Source organism: Saccostrea cucullata, unplaced genomic scaffold (assembly GCF_032062105.1).
Source record: "Saccostrea cucullata isolate Sc308-1 unplaced genomic scaffold, CSIRO_AGI_Scuc_v1 ctg1470, whole genome shotgun sequence".
Taxonomy (NCBI): Eukaryota; Metazoa; Mollusca; class Bivalvia; order Ostreida; family Ostreidae; genus Saccostrea; species Saccostrea cuccullata.
Window position 1 is genome coordinate 114,512 of NW_026920398.1, and position 23,015 is coordinate 137,526.

The 23,015-nt window shown below is 32.2% G+C and overlaps 2 protein-coding genes across 7 annotated transcripts in view; both read left to right on the top strand.

Moving 5' to 3' along the window:
• LOC134248300 (uncharacterized) overlaps positions 1–23,015 on the top strand; it is a 37,037-nt gene that overhangs the window by 12,647 nt on the left and 1,375 nt on the right. The window contains exons 1-6 of one of the 6 annotated variants that reach the window (XM_062730736.1): positions 15,352–15,554; positions 15,758–15,827; positions 16,100–16,132; positions 19,548–19,739; positions 21,362–21,526; positions 21,723–22,007. In XM_062730736.1, coding sequence (XP_062586720.1) covers positions 15,758–15,827; positions 16,100–16,132; positions 19,548–19,739; positions 21,362–21,526; positions 21,723–22,007 — 745 coding nt within the window. In that variant the 5' untranslated portion in view covers positions 15,352–15,554. Of the gene's footprint in view, positions 1–15,351; positions 15,555–15,757; positions 15,828–16,099; positions 16,133–19,547; positions 19,740–21,361; positions 21,527–21,719; positions 22,008–23,015 lie in introns of those variants that run through there. The other 5 variants (XM_062730711.1, XM_062730718.1, XM_062730742.1 and 2 more) reach the window with 5 other exon arrangements.
• LOC134248264 (uncharacterized) lies at positions 2,828–7,438 on the top strand. Its single transcript, XM_062730683.1, has 4 exons — positions 2,828–2,917; positions 4,235–4,559; positions 6,323–6,494; positions 6,663–7,438. Exons 1-4 carry the CDS (start codon positions 2,831–2,833, stop codon positions 7,015–7,017), a joined length of 939 nt encoding a protein of 312 aa, XP_062586667.1. The 5' UTR covers positions 2,828–2,830; the 3' UTR covers positions 7,018–7,438.

Consider the following 23,015-nt stretch of genomic DNA (forward strand, 5'->3'; position numbering starts at 1 on the left):
TAAAGTCCTTTTTTTAGTTTCTTTTTTTTTTGTCGACTCTATTAATATAGCAAGCCTACCAGGCTTCCCTCTCTTACCAAGTATATGTTGGTAAACTTTTCTCGAGTACCAGTTTGGTGCCGAGCGAAACGAGGGCCAAATCGGATGGCTAGAGAAAAGTTTAACAACATATTTAGTACATGTTTCACACGAGAAATAAAAAGTGTCTTTTCAATGGGTGTACCAAGTGATTTGGTACCCTTTGTTCTAGGTGTGAAACATGTACTAAAATGTTTTATGAAAAGTGGAATCCCGAACAATTTGCGAACTAGATGTCCATGGAGCATAAATAGTTATCAATTTTAATGAAATAATCAGAATTATTTACTTGTGAAATTTGCAATTTTCTGAAAGTGTATTCATTGATGAGTCATGACAAAATTCCAAATCTTATCGGAAAACTTTAACAAGTTTGTTTTGATGAGGTGCGCCGTACTGTCACTTTAACCTAGCAGTAATAAAGAGGTTTACTTACAACTTTTCCGACGAACTTGTACGGGTGACGTCATCAATTGTTGTGTTCTTCAACGTCATGACGTAAAATCCGCCGTGTAGGTATAAGTTTAGAACGTGTAATACACGGTCTACGCGTAAGACGTAAACGGGTCAAGTTATGGATCAAATTCTTTATTTTTTGATGCACTTGATTGATTTTTGTGCAATAAATCAAGAACACTAGTCTATTTAAGAATAATTAATGAACGATGAATCCATGATTCCATCAAAGTATTAGTATTTTTATCAATGAAAAGTTAAACTCAAACTGATACCAAACAGCATGTTTATTTTGTAAGCAGGATTCAATTGAAGAAGACCCTGCCCGCCAATGCACCAAATAAAAATTCATGGTTTCTTAATGATTTTTCCCTTTCTGTTATTTTTATTAAAATCTATTTTAACACCTCTTTTATTATTCTTTATTTTTTTAAAATAAAAATATTTTAGAACTATTATATAACATCCACAGGCACTAATGACATAACAAAAATTATAACCCCTCGCCTAAGAAGTTATAGGTTGTAGGCCCATGTGTAACGTCAAGTGCTTGTTGAGATTGTCGAGATAGAACGCCTTTTATGGGAATGCGAATATACACAATCATTTCTAGAGGAATTTGTACTTTTTCTTGAAGATAAGACTGGTCTAGTCACCAATATAACGAAGAGATCTTTTATTTTAGGTTACATTGAGAATTATACTAAATTATACTGATATTCAAAACACTATTATCCTTTGGCTGAAATATTATGTTTACACATCAAGATGTACTAAGAAACCTTTGAATTTATGTGCTGCAATATCAAAAATGAAGTTTTATTTCGAAACACACAAATTTATCTCTTATAGAAATAGTGGAAAAAAAATTTGATGCCAAGTGGAACAGATGGAACCAACTGGAACCAACTTTTTTCTTAAACTCTCTCTCTCCCTCTCCTCTCTCTCTCTCTCTCTCTCTCTCTCTCTCTCTCTCTTTTCTTCCAATCTCCCTTATTCCTCTTTCTACCTCTTTCTCTTAAAAAAATACATCATGTATTAATTCAATTTATAATATTGTATAAAGAGATGTGAAAAAAACATGGGCATTCTCTATGGACCTTTTTGAAGTCATAAATAAGTAACATTATGTGAAAAATTGGATGTTGGCAATTTTGGATATTAGCCATTTGATATTTTTAAACGCCATTTTCAAGAAGACCAAAGGGTTTTTTTCTTTGGATTCAGCATAGTCGAAATAGATAAAAAAAAAATATGCTGGACCAAATAATAATCATTTGCCGTTCAAACTCAAATCTACATGTACTCGTAGTTTTTTTCTAGTTCAACTTAGTGTAATAATTATATTGTTTTGAAATAATAATTCCTGGGTAAAGCTTAGAAATTATTCTAAAAGTACAAAATTAAAAATAACATTTTTACACAAAATTTCCGAAACTGGGAGTGAATTACAAACAAACTCACGCACATCTCATCTTTGACAACTCCTCCCACATTTCATAAATGAACCAATGAAACGAGCTAAAGACTGTGGTAAAGTTAGAGGAAAGCTCAATGACATTAATTTATAACACAAGAAACAATTTGAGTAAGAATAAAATTCAAAGAAACGCCAATCTAAGATTTGACCATAAATCTGATGGCAATTATGAAGTAATAGCATCGATACCATTGAATGGAGAGAGAGAGAGAGAGATGTCAACTTAGAGAAATTACAAACACGTGCAGTAGTACTGTTTTCAAAGATGAAATAAAACAATTATTTATAGATTCCCAGTACATCAATTAGAATATTTAAATAATACCTAAATCATAAGTACATCTAAGAAACTAACAAATCGTCTTTATCAAAAATAATCATTTATACGCGTGAATATACATGTAACATTAAATTTTTAACATGATTGTTGTTAAACTTGCTGATGTTTTAATGTGTATTATTGTTCTTGTAGGTATTAACTCCACAACTTTTCATAGACATAGGCGGGAGAGCCGAGATTCACCTGCAATTAACAATACCTTACGCAGCTGAAAATCTCATTGTAAACGGTCAACATTTTTTTTTTTGGGGGGGGGGGGGGTGATCTCTCTGTGATTGTTTATATTCCCATAAATTCCTCACTTTATTGCGAAAATTGCCGTTTTCCAAATAATAAGTTTTATAGACGCTGTGAAATCGTGATAAGGGGATATTCCTTTAAAGAAAGGGATAAATATGAAACTAATATTTGTAAGCAGGTTTATAAAATGACAATTTTTAACAAGGCAATAATCTAGGCATTAGAGCATGTTAGAAATGGGTATTACACTGCAGTTGATTACCAGCACAACTAACGGTAAAGGAAGTAAAATATTCAGCAATATAAAGCTACCAGATATTCAGGTATTTAAGAATTCTATGTATCATCGTCTATCGAGACTAGCACTAGTATTTCTTACCCTTGTCTCCATTATTGCATTTATGTTTTTAGAATAAAATTTCAAAGGAAAATCTCATGCATGTAATTCATTTTATCGATTGATTGTTGAATGGTCACTTTGATAAAATGTACATCTAGTAATATGTCAGTATCTAGTTGCATAGTATATTCCATTGATTATACACCATGAGAATTTATAACTTCCATACCACCGATAAACAATGTATGCTTCATAAATAAATAAAAATTCAAAAAGTATATTTTTAAAATATCAAATAATCGATGAATACATGTATATCTCAGTGAAACATGTGGAGAAAACGAACAGTATTCAAGCTCAGATGTCATTAAATTATACAAAAGAGATGCAAATCAAACAGGGACCCCCAAAAGGTGGGATCAGGTGCCATGAAGGAGTAAATATGCCCTGTCAACCGGTCACTCCCGCTGAGTGCTCCTTGTCATGAACGAGAAATGACGGTAAAATACGTCGATAAGTCAGTATGTGTCATGTCCTTACAATTTGTAATTAAAAAAAAAAGAAACGATACCAAGACGTAGCCTCGTTTATAAAGGGAAGGGGAAGGGGTTTAGCCAGCGAAAAAAATCAACTTCACTGGTAATAGCTTGATTAGCAAATATGATAAAGGAATAAATAAGGTGAAATTTTCTGGCGGCCGCTAGAAAAATGTGGCACCAACCTGCTTTAGTAAATATACACTAATTTTCTGTAAAGATGATATCGCTTTTAAAAATGATTTAGGAAAAGAATAGATTACCTTTATTCTTTCAATTCTTAAACTGAGATGTGTATTTATTTTAAAAAATATTAAATTTTTTTTTTTAAATTGGTGCGAGAGCATACCCAGGCTTTTCTTGAGAAAAAAAAATGGAGAAAAGGGCAGCATTTGAAGAATTACGTTTTCGAATTTGATATTAGGGTGAAATGATTCTATAACGTGACGTGACATACCTAACTTGACGTTACGTCGAAGTCTCCCCCTGGTTTCACAACCATCCATTTTCAGAAAGCTCTTGTGACCTTATTGGTAATTGGAACGTGGTGAAATTTTCCAGTATTTTTGCATTATGACTCTGTTTTATAAATATGCCTATTGTTTGCTTTTGTTAAATCATGATAAAATTTTAGCAAGAAATTCCACGAACTTTTGGATAAACTCTCGTAAATGTTAACACTAAAAAAAATTTTCTCTAATAGGATATAGATTATAATCTATATCAAATGCAGTGTAGAATGAAAATGTAAATGTTTTGCACAGGTTTACAGCAATCGAACATCTACAATACAGTCAATGTCTACGACAACAATACCAATCCAAGATTGTGCAACAAAGTCAACTACGCACACATTTCCAAAAACCACAACTATGACAACTATGACATCACAACTTAAAGATTCAATGACAATGACAAATTATGGTACAGCAACAAAAATAACAACGGTAACCATGACGTTATCATCAACAAAAACTGCAACTCAAACATCAGCAAGAAACATACTTACAACGCCAACTATAACATCATCAAATAATGAATCAGTGCGAACAACAACACAGTCAACAATGAATTCAACACTATCAGATTGTAAGCAAAATACATTCATTAAGATGGTTGTGTCATATCTATTGCTTTATAGTGGCTTGGTTAGTTAGCTGAGACACCTGACTTGTGAATCTGGCGTCTCAGGTTCAATAACAATGATTGCTTGTTCAACCCTACATCTTCTCCTTTCTTCTTTCCATTTTTTCCCTTGATTACCCTTGTACATTCAGTTGAATGCCTTCAAAGGGCAAACTAGAACTTAATACTGAGGGCAAAGACATTCAAAAGAGATACATATGAAAAAACTGATCTGATATTGCTTAATATTGGCCTTGAGTCTTGGTCAACCATTAAATAACAATGTTCGATTACTCATAGAAACCTCATCAAAAGTAATTGAATCTTACATGTATGACGTAAATGAGGATTCTAAGCTTTCTTTCAATATCAACTTTAAATTACTTTTTTTTTCAATTTTTGTGTAGAGGGTCATGTTATAACAAAATAAGAAAATTTCTGAGCTCCATTTCTTTTCAGGAAGCAGGTGTTTTATGATATCAAAAAATAAAGTTTTTAAAGTATTCACTCCATTACTTCTATGCAAACATAAACAACAACATTCTATGCATGACAGCCAGCCGTGCGTGCGCTGGACGCCGTATTTTATTGACAGTTTCCACTAAACAGTACATCAATATACATATATATAACACAGAACATTGTGTATGAGAAATAAAAACATCAAAATTCCCCAAAACTGTTGCATCTATTATAATATTCTATAATATACTTTGTGAAAAACATGAAAAAAGCATCAGGGCCGGCCAGGAAAAACTAGAGATAAAAATAATTTTTAAAAAACTCTAGAAACCTGTGTCCGTTGCCAAGTGCCGCTGGATGCAAAACTTGTTGCGACGGACCTCACAACCTACCTATCAAAAAATATATTGATTTATACCCTTATCTATAAATTAAGAAAATTAAGCTGTTGCACGCTTAAGTCGGCGGCTAGAAGTGACCAACTTTTAAAAACCAGTTTTCTACTACACCTCAAAATCAATTTCTATTGGTCACTCTCTGACCAATCCACAAAACATGCGTATAAACATCTTGTCATTAATACATTTTCCCGCTATACTAGCGAAACGCGGGAAAATATCATTATTCTGAATTTATGTATCATATTTAGAAAAATATAACGTTTAGATACCGGTGTTACTAACTTTTTACTAACTAATCTGTATTTGATATCATCACTGTAGAACAGAACGTTTAAGTTTTTTAAGGAGTATAGATAGCGGATTGGAGGAGCATTTCCTTGATCCTGTAATATTTCTTTTGTTTGTACGGATTTTTTTTACCGTATGAAGTTTTGGGATAGGAGATAGAAAGAGTTTTTGGGATCAGAGATAGAAAGAGTTCATCAAATTCCTGTTCGTTGACTTATATGTGAATTGTTTAAATGACTAATATCTGACTTACAAGAATGTCATAATTAGAAGGTGAATCGTGCATTTATGTTAGTTTTATCAAGATGTAGAATCGAACAATCTCCTAAAAATACATAGTTGTAATTGATAAAAGAGGCAATATTGTTACAATTCAACAAGTGTCTGCTGGAGCTGTAATACATTTTTTATGTAGTCTTTAAAATTCTTTTACCACCTTCGATTTAGTGAAAACTAAAAATGTACAAGTTTGCATGCTGTCTTTAAGTTAGCTTTATAATGTGATTCCGTAATATATCTATTTTTCATAAACACTGAATCGAATCTGACATAGGTTTTAAAACGGAATACTTTTAGGTTTTGGAATCAACAGAAACAACAATGAAGCCTTAAATTCCAAACAAAATTGCGACCTAGTGGTTACCTCAACATCTGAACAGTTTACAGTCCCGGGCTTTGTATTTATTGTTGTTGTTTCAGTCTTAGTGGCAGTCATTGTAACGGTTCTTTTGATTTGGAGATGGCGTTTGTATGAAATAATTACTTTAATTATTTTAAAAAGAATAAAAATACGCATGAAATTAAAAATAATATGTATTTTTTCCTTCGGAAGCTCTATTTGATTGGATTTTTATTAACAATTAACTGAAAAAACTTTTAAAATATTGATTATTTCTTTTATTTATGTCCTATGAAGAAGATCCAGCAAGTACAAGAAATCGGAAACCAGGAATGGCAATTCGGATGTATCCTGTAATAAAAATCACACTGCGGCAGAAAGCTCTGAGAGAAAACACATGGGTGGTGTATATGAAAACAGTGAACAAACTGCCTACGAAAACGATTATACTTATACAAATATTACCGAATTAGAGGAAAGTATACCAAAAAACAATTCACATATGAATGAGAACTTTTACCAAAAACTGGGTGACGCCGAAACTCGTTTTTACGAACAGTTGGGAGAAAATAAACCTAATTTGTACGAACACCTTGAAGAAAACGAAACACGTTTATATGAGCAATTGGCTAAAAACAAACAGTGTATTTAGAACATATGTCCATTTCAATATTTTTGTGTGTGTGTTTATTTGAATCTATAAGTACATTTGCCTAAGAACCAACGATTCTTGAAAAATCATAACTTTTTACAGGAATTTTGAACTATTATTAGCTATATTGTGTATGCTACATTTCATAAAGTTACAATTCCTTGACAAAGTCCTGTCTCATACAACCCACAAATATTTATTTTAATAAAATATTAACGATTAAAAATATCAACGGCTGCTTAAAGTAAGCTTCCTGATATGTTATTATTGATTGATAATGTTTTTTTTTCAAAAATAGAAATATATAATGAGTGAAAGGCCTTCCAAGTAACAATAGAATATTGTGAAAGATCAAACACGTGAAATTTAAAACCCCCTATAATGCCTTATAGTCTATTTTTTAAATATATAAACCACACACCAACTATCGTAAAATATATTTTTTCTGCTTTTTTGACGTAAGAACGTCTAGGAAATACCTGGTAATCCTACTTATACTCATACTTCTCTTTCTAAGGAAGAAATTCTTCAAAATCACCTGTCAGTTTTGAATACTTTTAATATTCCACAGAGCCAAAATGAATTTGAACTACCTTATATATATTGGATTCCGAAACTTCATAAGAATCCTTACAAACAAAGATACATTGCAGGTTCCAGTAAATGTTCAACCAAGCCTCTTTCGTTACTTCTCACTAAAATATTGACAGTAGTGAAGGAAAAACTTCAAAAGTACTGTACAACTGTATATTCAAGAAGTTGTGTAAATCAGATGTGGATACTTAAAAATTCTAAAGAACTTTTGGACAATTTGAAATCACAAGGTTTTACCAAAATCAACAGCTTAAAAACTTACAACTTTTCAACTTTATACACAACAATTCCCCACGACAAATTAAAATCCAGGCTTTTTGATATCATTGACAGCTGCTTCTTCAACAGAAATGGAACTCGTAAATTTACTTACCTCGTCATTGGTCATTTGAAAAATTATTTTGTTAAAACAGATTCTGATTGCACACATAAGTACTCTGAAGTTGACATCAAGAAGATGCTTGAGTTTCTGATTGACAATATCTATGTGGTTTTTGGAGACCAGGTATTCCAACAATCTATTGGAATTCCCATGGGTACAAATTGCGCTCCGTTATTAGCAGACTTATTTTTATATTCATATGAAGCAGAATTTATGCAAAATCTTATGCGTGAAAAGAAGAAAACACTTGATGTGGCCTTCAACTCCACATTTAGATATATCGACGACGTATTGTCAATTAATAATGATAATTTCCATTCCTACGTCGACACGATATATCCTGGTGAGCTTGAGATAAAAGATACCACAGAGTCCGACACTTCTGCTTCATACTTGGATATTTTACTTGAAAAAGACACTAATGGTAATCTAACAACCAAGCTATATGATAAACGTGATGACTTTAACTTTTCTATCGTCAACTTCCCTTACTTATGCAGCAATATACCTTCATCACCTGCATACGGAGTATATATATCTCAGTTGATTCGATACGCAAGAGCATGCTCTACGTATGAACAATTTCTTAAACGAGGTAAATTACTGACAAGCAAGTTGATGAAACAAGAATATCAACAGTCTCGTATAAAGTCATCATTTCGTAAATTCTATGGTCGATACAATGACCTTGTCAGCAAATACAATTTATCATTGAATGAAATGCTGACTGACGTTTTTCATACCAATTGTTAGTCCATTATTTATACACTGAATTGACGACGGATTTTTTCCGTTATTTCCTGATTATGACAACGAGCACACGGCGGGTGTGACCGGTCGGCAGGGGATGCTCACTCCTCCATGGCACCTGATCCCACCTCTGATGTTTCGGAGGTCCGTGTTTGCTCTGCTCTTATTTTGTATATTGTTTAATGGACGTTGAGATTGAATACTGTTCGTTATTTCCATATCCTTCTTCCCAGGTGATCTTTATGTATACAAATGTATGTATTCACTATGATTACGCAACAACACTTGATTGTCCAGAGAGTGAGGGGTGAAATCAAAAAGGATGAAAATATAACTGTATTGTTTAACTTAATAGACAGTGCCAGGTAAATTTATATTGAAATGAATAATTAACTTGAGTTCTGACTACTTTCCAAGAAGTAAAACTTAACGGGTGAAGATGTACTCATCTAATGGAGAAAGTAATACATATTTTTTTTCAAAACACAGGCCAAAGGGTGGTAAATACTCTGAAGTAGGTAGGCATAAGCAGATATGCAGATTCCGAAGTTGGTGTTCAAGTTTTGAAAAAAAATATAGCAAATCTTTGTGAACAATCAGGATTTAAGGGACACCATGTAAAACATTCTTTGAGAGCAACAGCGGCTGAGATTTAGCAACATCAAATAACAGAGAAAAACGGGTCAAAAATCTATTACAGTTTCATTGATTCAACAATTGAACCAACGATGAACTGCAGCAGACAGAAAATGAAATAATTTTGATTTTAACTTTTCTATCGTCAACTTCCATTACTAATGCAGCAATGTACCTTCGTCACCTCCAAACGGAGTTCATATCTCAATTGATTAGCTAAACAAGAGCATGCTCTAAATATGAAAAGTTTCTAAAAACGAGGTAAATTATTGACAAACAGTTCATGAAACAAGAATATCAACATTATGGTTTAAAGGCTTCATATCTTAAGTTCTATGGTCGATACAATGACTTGCAATTGTCAGCAAATACAATATATCATTGAGTCAAATGCTGACTGACGTTTTTCATACTTATTATTAGTCCATTATTTATACACTAAATTGACGACATATTTTCCAGTTATTTCCTGATCATGACAAGGAGCACACGGCGGGTGTTACCGGTCAGCAGGGGATACTCACTCCATCTTGGCCTCCGTAGCACTTGATCCCACCTCTGATTTTTGGGAGGTCCGTGTTTGCTCTGCTCCTATTTTGTATTGTTTACTGACGTTGAATATACTGTTCGTTATCTCCATATCATTCATGATTTTAAGACAGTTTTTAAGCGGTTAGCTAGCTAACCGCTTTATGGCATGGGCTCCAAAAAACCGGAAACTTCCATAAGGCGCTACCTATCGACATCGCTTTATGGCACGTAACCTTATCCTTCTGCAACCAAAACCGGAAATTTCCACAAGGCGCTACCTATCGACAACGGTAACTTCAGCAAAGCGCTTCCTATGATTTGTATACTGTTGGCGTAATACGCCCCCTGGTGAGAGATTGACAATATGCTGTGTATGAAAAGTGGCTATTATAACGATTATATCGAATTCTTATTTAAGTATTTACCAAAGCATTGACAATACTTAGAACACTAAGTTCAAAGAACTGAGAATTTGGTCCTTATTACATGTACATCGTGCGATCGCGATTTATAGCAACTGTTAGTTTATCTTTGAAAGTTGAACGATACGGTTAATTATACAGCAGGTTGAAGGTTATTACAGACTGCAAAAACATCAGCAAATCTCTCGATCGAGTTTGATTGTCCTTGCCAAAGTATTAAGAAACACCATTTATTAAGTTAAGTAATACCTGAAAAACGCTGTTATAAAAACACCGAATACATCTGTAAGGTTTACACTTTTTGCAACGTTTTTATGGAAACAATAGGATTACCTCCACAATGAAACGTTTGTTTTCTTCTCTGTCTAATAAACAGATTATAAAAGCTCTGCTTCCAGGGATAAATTCTCTACCCCGTCTTTGATAATTTATTACAAACGATCATAAGGGATCACTTACTTTGAGTTTTGAAAAAAAATAATGGGGCACTTAAAGTAGTAAAATTAATTTTGAAAAAAAATGGATAAATATATATTAATCTTAATCAGCATTGTGGTCCTCTTCTAAAAATCAACCGACATTATTATTTACAGAAGAATGAGGTATGAAAAATCTTGGCAATTAGCAAAAATTTAAAATATATACTAATGCTTATTTATAAGTTTTGAAAATTTGATCAATTCCTAGGGAACGTATTATTAGCTGTGAAAATACTTTTTAAATTTGAATTTATCCAATTTGTCGATTATTATTTTGAGCGTTTGAGAAGAATTAAATTAAAATACAGGTGTTTAGAGGCACATTGATAGAAAAAAATCAGTGTATATTGTTTAACCGACATATATAAACCGACAAGAAAATGACACCGATAACTTCTTAAGTTACACTGACTTTTAGTGTACATTTGAATTTTTAAATACTAGTATTGATTGATTAGACAACTTTCCTTTTCACATGTTTTATTTGAGAACAATATTGCATATAGAGTATATGGCAAATACACATTATTGTGCAAGACTTCTTTTAAATGATTCTCATAGACCATTTACTTTATTCGAACATTCACTTGTTTGAAAAGTCAATAAAGTACATTTCATAAAGCTTGATAATCTTGCTTACTCGCCAGTCTTCCCGTAGAAGTAGTAGTTCATAATATTTCTAAACGGAAGTATCTGCATCAAAATACAGAATGATCAATGATCGATTTAAGAAGAAAAACTGACTCCTGAAAGTTCAAGAGGTGGGATCCGTTGCCTAGAAGAAGTAAGCATCCATCGTTGACAGGTTACACCCGCAGTGAGCCTACACATCTGGAGCTCTCTGATATCAATTCATTTACAAAGTCTCTGCTCAGCCATCCTTTTTTCTCTGACTAGCAAGCTGTAGATCTACACTACTCCAAATCCATTAATCTAAAGAATTTAACTTGTCATTTTTTTAGTTGTTTGCTATAGTAGGCTTTACAATTACCTAATTTCAGATTCAATAGAGCATGAAAGACAATTAAATTTTCAACATCAACATAATTGTTTTAATCCAGAGAACGATTGGATGCCACCAAGAGAGAAGTTTTAAAAATGCACTTCCTGTCTTTCAAACTGAAGAAATCTCATGTTTGAATTTTGAAACATGCATTTCAATCTAATTAAAATTTATTTAAATGTTCCAAATCCGCTACCGCTTCTCAAACATCTAACATCCCATTCGGGGTCACATCAGAGCGACCTTTCGCTTATGAATACATGTACCAGTAAACACAAACACTTTGGCTATGTAGATTCAAGCCTCGGTAAATAATTCTCAAATTAATTCCACGGCTATATATCATCATTATTGATACTGTCTTACGTTGAATTAAAGTAATTTTGGAATTTCATGTATAGTCTGCAGTCTGGCATCTGAACGTGAATAATGCAAACGAAAGAGCGCAAACTATACAAGATACCCCACACGTCATACATAACACAGCTTTTGCAATGTATATTTTATTTACTACAAAACTCCTCGGGTGTTTTGGTTCGGTGGTGAAAACAAGAAACCCATCTGAACTATAAGCCAAGATTTCGGAGGAACCATTTTCTGTGGCTAATCGAATATTCACTCTTACATGACCCCAATTAGGACGTTGTTAGATGTTTGAGAAGCAGTAGCGGATTCGAAACATCTGATTTTAATTAGATTGCATCCATCTGTGACATCAGTTTTGAATGTTATTGGTTTTACTATTAAGTAAAGTATTACAAAAACAGAATGTCTGGTTTTTTTCTCTCTGATGGCATTGGACAAAGATATGCATACTTAAATATCATTTCATGCACTTTTTTCGGTACATATTAGATGAAAGCATGCTAACCGCTTTTCAGTACTTTCAGTACTTTGATTTATATATGTAACAACCAGGCACTTCCTTAACCATCAGTGTCTTCAGCAATATTACCAAATGTGCAGCAATTTTTTTCTTCCTCTACTCCACTTATAATGACTAGAAATATGACATCGATATCCTTAAAAATATTGGCAACAACAGAAAGAAAATCAACGATAGTTTTAAACAAACTAAGAAACGTAATGGATTATAAGAGGATTTATTTTTTGCAGTAAGGCGCATATATTGCATAAAACTCTTTCATCAACAGTGATGCTAGAGTAAGTCATAGTGATTTAAAAAAAAAACATCGTGTAGAGAGGATTTGTTATAGCCCTAATAGGAGGCTAATAACGTACACGCAGTATGAGGTCAATGAACATTGTAGTGATATAAAAAAGGATTTGTAAACCTAAAATGTAAGGGTCTCAAATGTTCATTTTGATTGAATGTATTTGTACAATATAGTACAAAGGAATCAATTTTCCAAGAAAATATTGATCTAACAAATTGTATACTTTAGGGGAAAAAATCTACATTCATATTGTAACATCATCTGCAGGTGGATGAAAACGACATCGATGACATAGATAAAGGAAGATATTACACGTACCGCTGTATAGATTGATTCACCCAGAGCAATTCATGCATGTACGTCTCATCCAACATTTGAAATATGAAATTAAAATTGCAAAATGGTTAGGTATATTCCAAAACTTGAATTTTAACCTCAAATCATTAAATTAAAGCAATTTTTACGTTAACTAACAAGCCTCCGACTGGCTGCATACCCAACGGTCTATAAATGAGAGAGATGAGTGATATATAATTATACAATATACAGGGAAATCCCTCCTCCTCCCATTTTCTTTCGCACAATTCACCCTTGTCACATTTTGGCGTATTAAAAACGGGTCGAAATCAAAGAACACTGTATTATTTTCTTTAACAGAACTGTGATTGGGCGGATTTAAAACTTGATTAAATTGTTAGCAAGTGTGAAAGGTTGAAATTAAAGGGGGAGGAAATAAGCACCTCCTTCAAATTTACCTATTCTTGGAAACCCTGTCAATCATCTGAAATTAAGCCTGGGATTGGATACTTTGATTTGATTGACATTTAGCTTTCTGCCGTTGTGTATATTTTGTGTACCTTGTCTGCAGATCGTACCGACCATCCAGTTAACATAGGCCAACATGATAAAGAAGCAATCGAAGCGTTCTTTTTTAATTCCTAAGAATATGCCTAAAATATATTCAATCTATCAAATAATTAAAAAAAATAATAAGAAAAATCATGCATATATATTATAATTTTGATATTAAAAGGGGACATCATTTCACGATTACAATCGATAATTTTAATTTCAGTGTCAAACATGAGTTAACGTACATTTATTCCTCCTTAATTAACACAATATCCGGACCCGCGCTTGAAGCTAGTATCATGGAAATGAATACAATTGTTTTTTTTTAAAACAAGTATGACAACATTTAACATTGCTCAGGAGACAAGTGAAAAATTATATTTATTTAATTATAAGATAAACCTGTACGTGTCGCTTTTCTTCTAGAAAGAACCCGGATTATAACATAATGCTTTGCATTTGATATTTGAAATTATGAATCCTGAAAGAAAAAAGTTTGATGCAGTTGATATTAGATTCCAGTTTCAACCATAGCTGTCGGCGAATCACCCCCGTCCGAACCCCTGGCCTGGCCATTTTACATACCATGCATTATGGAAAAATCAAGTAGGGTTTACCTTAAAAATATTAACACTGTATTTAGACTTTTATTTTCTATTTCAGCAGTTTGTTTTCAAAACAATGTTTCTAAGTTTAATTGTTATTTACCGAGAGACTAATTTATGATCAACTTTCTTCTTGCATACACAATGTATAATTTGAATTACTTCCCTTTTTGTCGCCAGATTACAACGATAGATTTTGGTACTAAATGTATATTTTCGATACAACATATGATTAAGAAACACCACAGTATATTAAAATTGTCAAGTTATTAAAAATACAAGTTTTAAAAGAATGAATTTGAGAAGGATTCAAGCTGTCCGCAATAAAAATATGTTTTATTTCATGCATTTCAATTCTTGAGCTAACATGAAAAAACGACTTCGTTTTACAATATTGTAGGAAAACGAATACAGGTAATACACTCAGGTAACACCCTATGTATATAGGTAGTATACACAAGCCAATGTCGTGCCCTCGGGGCTTCTCAGCCGCTTCGATTAAGCTCCATCCCATACCAAACTTACCTCAGGAAAACCGACCGGTTGAAAACCTCGGCCCTTTACATGGGGCGAAAATTACACTTTATTTAGTATTTATTTTTTTCTTCATATTACTTTTTTCGCATTTAAAGAAGAACAGCGAACAAAGATTGCATTAAATTTGGACAATTTAATGCATATATAACTATTATTAAAGAAAAATTTTTCAAAAAAAAAAAAAATATATATATAAGGAAAACACATTCACACGTAAATAAACAGGATATTGAGGTACACACTAGTGAATAACAGAATTTTAATTAGAATCCATGTATTATGATACGTGATTTTAACAGAATTATGCAAATTCGATCTTTCTGATTAATATTTCATTGATGAACTTTCAAATGCTGAAGTTTTGTCTAATTTTTCGTTTACAAAATCAGTTATATAGGGGTAAAAGCACACTGAACACTGAAGTATTTTAACAGGAAGTTTTATTCAGTATACGTCATACTGTTCAATTAAATGTGTGGTTTTACTTACATGTAAATGTTGAAAATACTGGTGAAGATGACACTTTTAACTGAAATCAACTAAATGAAGCTTCCCTTAAAAATACAAGGTAAAAGTTATTTTGATACTGATATGCTAAAATTTAGAAAAGTAGTATCTTTGTTCGGCAGAGCATAAAAAATATAACTTAGAACATTTGTAACACAGCAATTTTAAACATGTCAATATGAATTTGTAGTTTACAGAAATTAATGTACAATGTGTTACAGAAAAAGTAGTTGACAAAAATGATTAATTAGCAATGTATTTCAGATGAAGTTTGTATATGTGATGCTGATGAATACTATTATTGTCTGTTCTCCGTGGTTTGACGTTTTTTCTGGTTACAATTTACACAACTTATCTTATGTTATGTCAAAGTTCAGTACAATTTTTAAAAGATGTATTTTTCTTTTTAACTTAGCAATTGTATGAGACTTAATTTTTTTTCATATGATATATGATATGAGCTTTCTTATAAGCAGTTTCACAAATTTGTTGTTCACAAGTTAAACCTTAAAAATAAATTTTGATTTTCCTTTGTCTTATTATTTTGAAATTTGAACCTTTAAACTAAATAAACTAAAATTTTCCTAAGATATACATTTTTTCTAGATGGACAAAGTCTTTACTACTGCATTTCAGAAAGTGAGTTTTTATTTTTGTTTTTCCTTTTCTGAGTTTTGGTAAGCTATTTTCATCAATTCCAAAAAGTACTTTTTCAGGAAGTTTACAATTCAAGATCAACCACCGTCTACAAAAAACAGGGAAATATAACTTATATTGGTTAGAAATATATTCGAAATATACGGGTTTAAGAACGAATTGTACAAGTGCGTAAATGATTATCATGATTAATACATGTATATGCAATATTTTTAGATACATCGTTTTGTTCTGAAAAATGGTTGCACGTTTAAAATTTGAATCTGGTTCTTTTCTTTTCTATATTATTTGATTTGTTTTGAGAAAATAAATTTAAGTCTTTCTTTTCATGAATGTCCAAATCCCAAGCAATAGACCATATTAAAACTACAGGTAAACTTCGGTATCTCGACATCGGATATGTCGACAACCTGGGATATGTCGACGTCTGTCCGCGGTCCCAGCATTATTTACTATACAAATGATTTGCAAAAACTCTGATATGTCGACCTCTGTAATGTCGACTACCCCGCTTATCTCGACGTATTTCACAGTCCCAAGAGCAAAATTTACCTGGTATATGTCGACATCAGGGCAATTTTCTGCTCTACTTAACCCAATTATTTATCAGCTGGTCGCTCGTCACGCACGGACGACTCCATGTATCTCGACGTCGGCAGAAATTCACACCTTTCACACCCATGTTTTGACTATATACTGCTCTGTAGAAATGTGTTTGTAGAGGAATCCCAAGCCCCCTCGGCGTCTCTAATACGTTAATTAAAATGTTTAATTTTCAGCTTGGGTAATATCATTGATAAATCTGCTTGATTCTGCGTAAATGTAAAACCGTTTTTTATGTCGAAATCTAACAAAACTTAAACATTTTATTTTAAAAATTCAACATTGAATTCAATTTAACTTAAAAATTGTGGTAAAAATGCATTCAACAGGAATCAATCAAATCTACGGCATGTACGACTATTGCATCAGCCGTAATATGGCGGCATATGTTGTTAAATGCGCCATTCCCTTCAAATTTTGCATTGACAATAAAATGAAAATTAATGATGAATGATTATGAAATAAAAAAGAAGTGAAATGAAATAAATTAAAAATTATACGCATGAATTTTTTTCATGTATCTCGGAAGTCGACTTTATACCGTTCCAGTTTAGAGTTTATAGAGCGCATTTCATATCCTATTCTGACAGAGCTAGTGGCACGCGGATCGAATGATGGATGGAAAACGGTTTTTAGTAAAATGATCAGATTTCGATAAAAAAGAAAAAATTCATTAAATAAATAATATTTGTGAATAACTTCTTAGATTTTCTAATAAATATAGAAGGATAACTGAAACAAACGAGCGACAGTCTAATTGAAGACATGTAGGTACCTGTAGGTACGTCTGTTCATGTCTATGGTTTTAGTATGAAGTAAAATTAGGGACGTCGAGTCTCAACTCTGATATCTCGACACCTCGGATATCTCGACATTTTCCGACTGTCCCGTCGATGTCGAGATAACGAAGTTTACCTTATTTACAAATTTTCTTTGAGGCAATAAAGAGCACATACATTTGTCGACACATTTTAAAACAATGTTACTTTTCAAAGATTTAACAACACATTTCCTAAAGCAGGGAGCATAGGTTTGTTTTATTACGGACAATTATCTCTGGAATAAGTCATTTGGCGACTTTATTTAGAAAGAAGAAGATACAGTTTGGGCATTATTGTGCCATAAAAATTTAGTGTTCTTAAAAAGTTATAAAATTGGCTTTAACAAGAGTTGAGTAATTGAATATGATAGATTATTAAAGAATATGGCATGAAGGAGGACCGTTCTGGAAATATGACGTTATTAATTTGGTACATTTCTAAGTTTAATGCAGAAAAGCCTCAGAATCACCCATTTTTGTGTTTATTTTCCTTAAGAAAATAGTGTCTGCCACTGTCGCCCACTTTAGTTTTTGGATATATTATGTAAACTGCTTTGAAAAATTACATATCTCAAAATTTTTCTGCACGACGGTGGCAGAGTATGTTTTCTGAAAGGAAATATCACTTAAAATTGATGTCTTCTGCAACTTTTTAAGAAAATACGGGAAAATGCACAAGTTAATGATGTCACAATTAGCCTTTAGGAGGTCATAACAGAAAAATGATTTATGTATTCTTACTGCATGGAATTCCTATGAATCAGAAATAATGAATTTTAATTTCTCATATCACTTTCATATTTTAGAAAAATACAGGGGTTAATTAGTATTGAAACTATACCTTGTTCTTAACAAATGATGTCATGTTATTGAAGATGGTCTCTCTTTTCTTCATACCGCATTGGTTCACGACTTAACTGTTTGTATATTTACTCTTCGACAATACAAACGTATATAAGGTACAGGAAGATATTTACAGATAAAGAAAATACGAAGTCAAGTAAAAAAGAGTAGTGTCAAATAAGAAAATAATTACTGAAAGCAGGCAAATATCTTTTGAGCAAACAAAGAAAGCTTTAACAGCGAGTCAACATTTGTGATGGACATAATTTTCTCAAACTTATAAGTATTTTTTTCTCTTTTATTGATAACAAACAATGATATAAATAACACACAGATAGACTACATTACACGTTGACATTTGATGATTCTTTTCACATAGAATAAAGAAAAAAAAGAAAAGCTGTATATAATACGTACACAGATAAACTGTTTCTTTTCACATAGAATAAAGAAAAAAAAGCTATAATCAATTTGAGACAATAATTGAAATGATCATTATACTAATAATGATGATTATAGTAGATAAGATATGAGAAGCTATGACAAATGTGTAAATACTTGTATTATGGAATTATAAAGAATATAGTATGTTCCTATGTTAGCATGATAGGCCACCTTCCACACATTCAAGAGTCCACAATGCCCTCATGCTAACACACAGACTCCACAACTGGTTTTGTGGACCTGCTGGTAATTTAACATAAATTAACATTTACAAATTAATACAAACTTTTTTCAGCAATTTGTGAATCTGTACGTTTTCATATGAAAATTCTGCAATATACTGATATGTATTTAAAGATGATTTAACAAAATTAAACAGGGATTCTTTGTTACAAGTTGTATCTATAAATCTACACTTCATCTTATATTTAAAAATTTTTAAGGCAATGTAAGATATCAATGTATTCATGCCGTTGGTAACATCTGTGTTTTCATAAACTTATAAGTATTAACATGAGAGCAATACTTCTTTTCTATAAGTTTTATACGTAAAACCGAAAAATATGGACACTCACTCAGAATGTTATAATATTTAATACATTTTCCAAACTTAAAAAAAAATACATATTTTAGAGCGTAATATAGCTATTACTGTACTTCTTTTACTTCTTTTTATTTTCGTTTTAGAAGCTTGTGAAAATGCAACTGCAGCCACTCCATTTGAGCCCAAACATAGAGCAGTAAATTGTCGATACAATGGATCCGGAAATTACTGTGATCGCTATATCACCCCCGGATGGTACCGATTTAACTTTGACATGGTCACTTATCCCCCCGCCTTAGGCAGCTGTGGAGCTGAGTTTCCATACTGGTTAAACGGTATTATTTAAATTCATACCAAAGAAAATTTCAGCTGACTGTCAGTTACTGATTTGTTTTCATGAATATTTTGATTTCTTCCGAATTTATGATTTTAACTGTACATGTATACTGTTGAACGTATCTTCAGATATTAGCTTGTTTCTAAAAAAGAATAAGATGGTTTGCACATTGTCTGGTTTGTACCAAATACTGTCTTAGGTCAGTGTTTGTTTACTAGATTTGAAGACGGATTTTTTCGTTTTCCTGATCAAAATAATGAGCTTACTATGACCTGCCAAGTCAAGAGGAATTTTTACTTGTCCTGGTTACCTGATCACACCTCTGGGGGTTTCAAGGATCTGTATTTTTCCCTGTTCACTGTTCTTTCTGTCTAGATTTATTACAACTCTCAGGTAAGCTTGGACTATCAGTAAGGCATGGTATTCTTGGCTCAACGTATGTTAAATGACGAATACATTAGTAAAGAAATTAAAAACATTAGGAACTTTAAATTGTTGTTGAAAACGATGAGGCGTATTTCGCCCCGTCTCTGTGTCGTGGGAGAACTTTTGATTGGCTATATCCTACACTTTTTGACATTCGATCGAATTTCTATCCTATGCATATTTCAAAAGCTAATTATGCAACATCGAGAATGCAACGCCTTACTGAGAGTCCAAGCTTAAATTGGAATTGCCCTATGTCAATGAACACTTTTAGTTATCTTCATTCTTGTCGATATGAAGACAGTCCTATTTCTTTAGGTTTTAATACTGCCAAGTATGTTAAATATGCCTTTCGTGCACTTACCTTAGTTTGTTTGTTTCCCTATGACAAATGGGCTACATGTAGTATAATAATAATGAAATATGAACCTTAGATGTAAAAATCATGATCAAAACTCATTACAAGCAATACAAACAGGATGCAATGAAAACTGGGATGCGTAAGAGCCTAGAGTATGAATCAAGTGCCATAAAAGAGTGATTCCCTTGTTTCAACTTAAGGAATATTCCGTTTTATATTTGTAAAAATGACCTAAATATTTGTATAAAAATGATATTCGATAAATAAACTATAAGCAGCAGATTGTATCAGTTAATAAAAGCAATGCATCAGTCAAAGAATATTAATATTGTTGAGATGAAAGTACATTGCATAAACGCACTCATGTTCCTCATGTGTAAAATTCGTCTATTGGGAAATGAAATATAATGGTTTTTAACCGAAATAAAGATATCTCATTTTTATTTTCTTAATTATATTTCTGCTTATTTATTGTTTGACAATCAAAACGCTAAAAGAGGTGAATATGATACTACCAGCACACATTACGTGAATCTCTGTTACATGTATACTTTAAACTCTACAAAAATGTTTCCCAAGAGATGTTTTCATATGTAATACTAGTTTAGATGCAGAAATCAATTATGATATTGCATGGATATGATTATATAAATAATATAATATAATAAATCTTTAAATTATCAAAGATCTTCAAATCTTTCACCGACCTTTATATTTATGTATTTCTACAAATGCAAAATTGTATTGTTGAATTTCAATCTAAAGTTCTTTCAAATATATAAAACTCAGATAAATCTTGTAATTTTTAACGTTTACTTTCTTTCTATCAATAGGAAATATACCATTGGGATATGAGGAAGAAATTGATGGAACCGTGTGCCAAGTTGGTTTCTCGCACCCTTGTACGAAAAAAGTCCCAATAAGAATTCGAAACTGTGGTTTATTCAGAGCATATTGCCTTGCGGCTCTAGATGCCTGTCCAGAAAGATATTGTTTTGGTAAGCATTAATACAACGAAGAATATCAAGGCAAATTTATTCGGTTCATTGCATGTTACACTGTTTATAAAGCAATTGGAAAATACAAAAACAAGTATACAAACATAAAATTAAACTTGTGCCTTTGTGAATGCAGACTGTAATGAATTTCTAACTTTGAAAAGTTAACATTTTCAATTTGGAAACTTTCTAGGAGAAATAGATCCTACCTGTCAATCAACAACAGAAGGAGAAATCACAACAAGTGTAACAGCGGAACTTACTGCAACATCACGTGGTGGTACAGATTCTGTTATAACCATTCAAAACATAACACTAAGTGTATCTGATCCGCTACGTGATGCAATTTCTGAAGCAACAGATCGAAATACAACACTTCCTAATGCTGATTCTGTTACAACCGCCCGAATCTCAACACTGCCTGGTTCTATTTCTGTTACAAGCGCCAGGATTGCAACACTGCCTGGGGCTTCTTCCAGTGGTAAAAATAGATTATAATGATTCCGACTTATGGGGGTTTAAAATAATATAGAGACTTCTCTTCATCTTAATTATTGCAAAGAAAAATAAATGGCGAATGAGAAAATTTCATTCAATTTTTATTGAAAATAGATTTTTTGATGGGTGCATTGCACCTGATCCCATCTCTGATGTTAGGAGGTTCCTGTTTGCTCTGCTCCTATTTTGTATTATTTTATGGACTTTCGATCTTGAATACTGTTTGTTATCTCAATATGTGTCTTTAAAGACTTGTTTCAAATAATATGTATTCAACGTAGTCCGATCCTCAAGTTTATAGAATTAGCAGTTAAGTCATTAAAAATACTCAAAAGTATTGCAGAATCCACAAAGATATCCCCAATATTTCTTTAGAGTTAAATATTCAAGTTAATCGTATCATATAGGGAAAATTGTCAAATCTCCAATATTTTTGCAGGAAATGCGAATTGGAATATCATCAATGCATTTTCTAATTGCAAATTGATCAACAAATATATATGAGGTTAAAAAACAATAGGTATCCAGGCATTCAGAGAAATTGACATAATTTTTATACTTAGTTGGTATTTTTTGCCTTCTATTTCCGTCATGTATTCTATAATACATAGTGTAAAAGGCTTTTTCTAGCATTGCAAGACACCACAAATCACTTCTCATTTCATATAATGCTGTTAAGCATTATTATCTAAGGCTTTATTCAAGAAAATCTTATTTCTCTTTAAACTGTATTAATTTTTTTCTCCTTCTATAGGGTACAAATGTCAACTTTTATAAGACCTTCTCTACGACTTTCAAAGACCTTGAATATTATAAAGATGAATAAACTGAAATTGCTGCATGAAAAAATTTCATTTTCAAGCTTCATATTTCAAGCTAAATATTAATTTTTGAAGTTATCCTTCCTGCCTGAGGATCGGATATTGTTAAATCAAATATGCGAGTCGCTCGAGTAATTGGGCTTTTTTATACAACTGGAAACCATACCTTA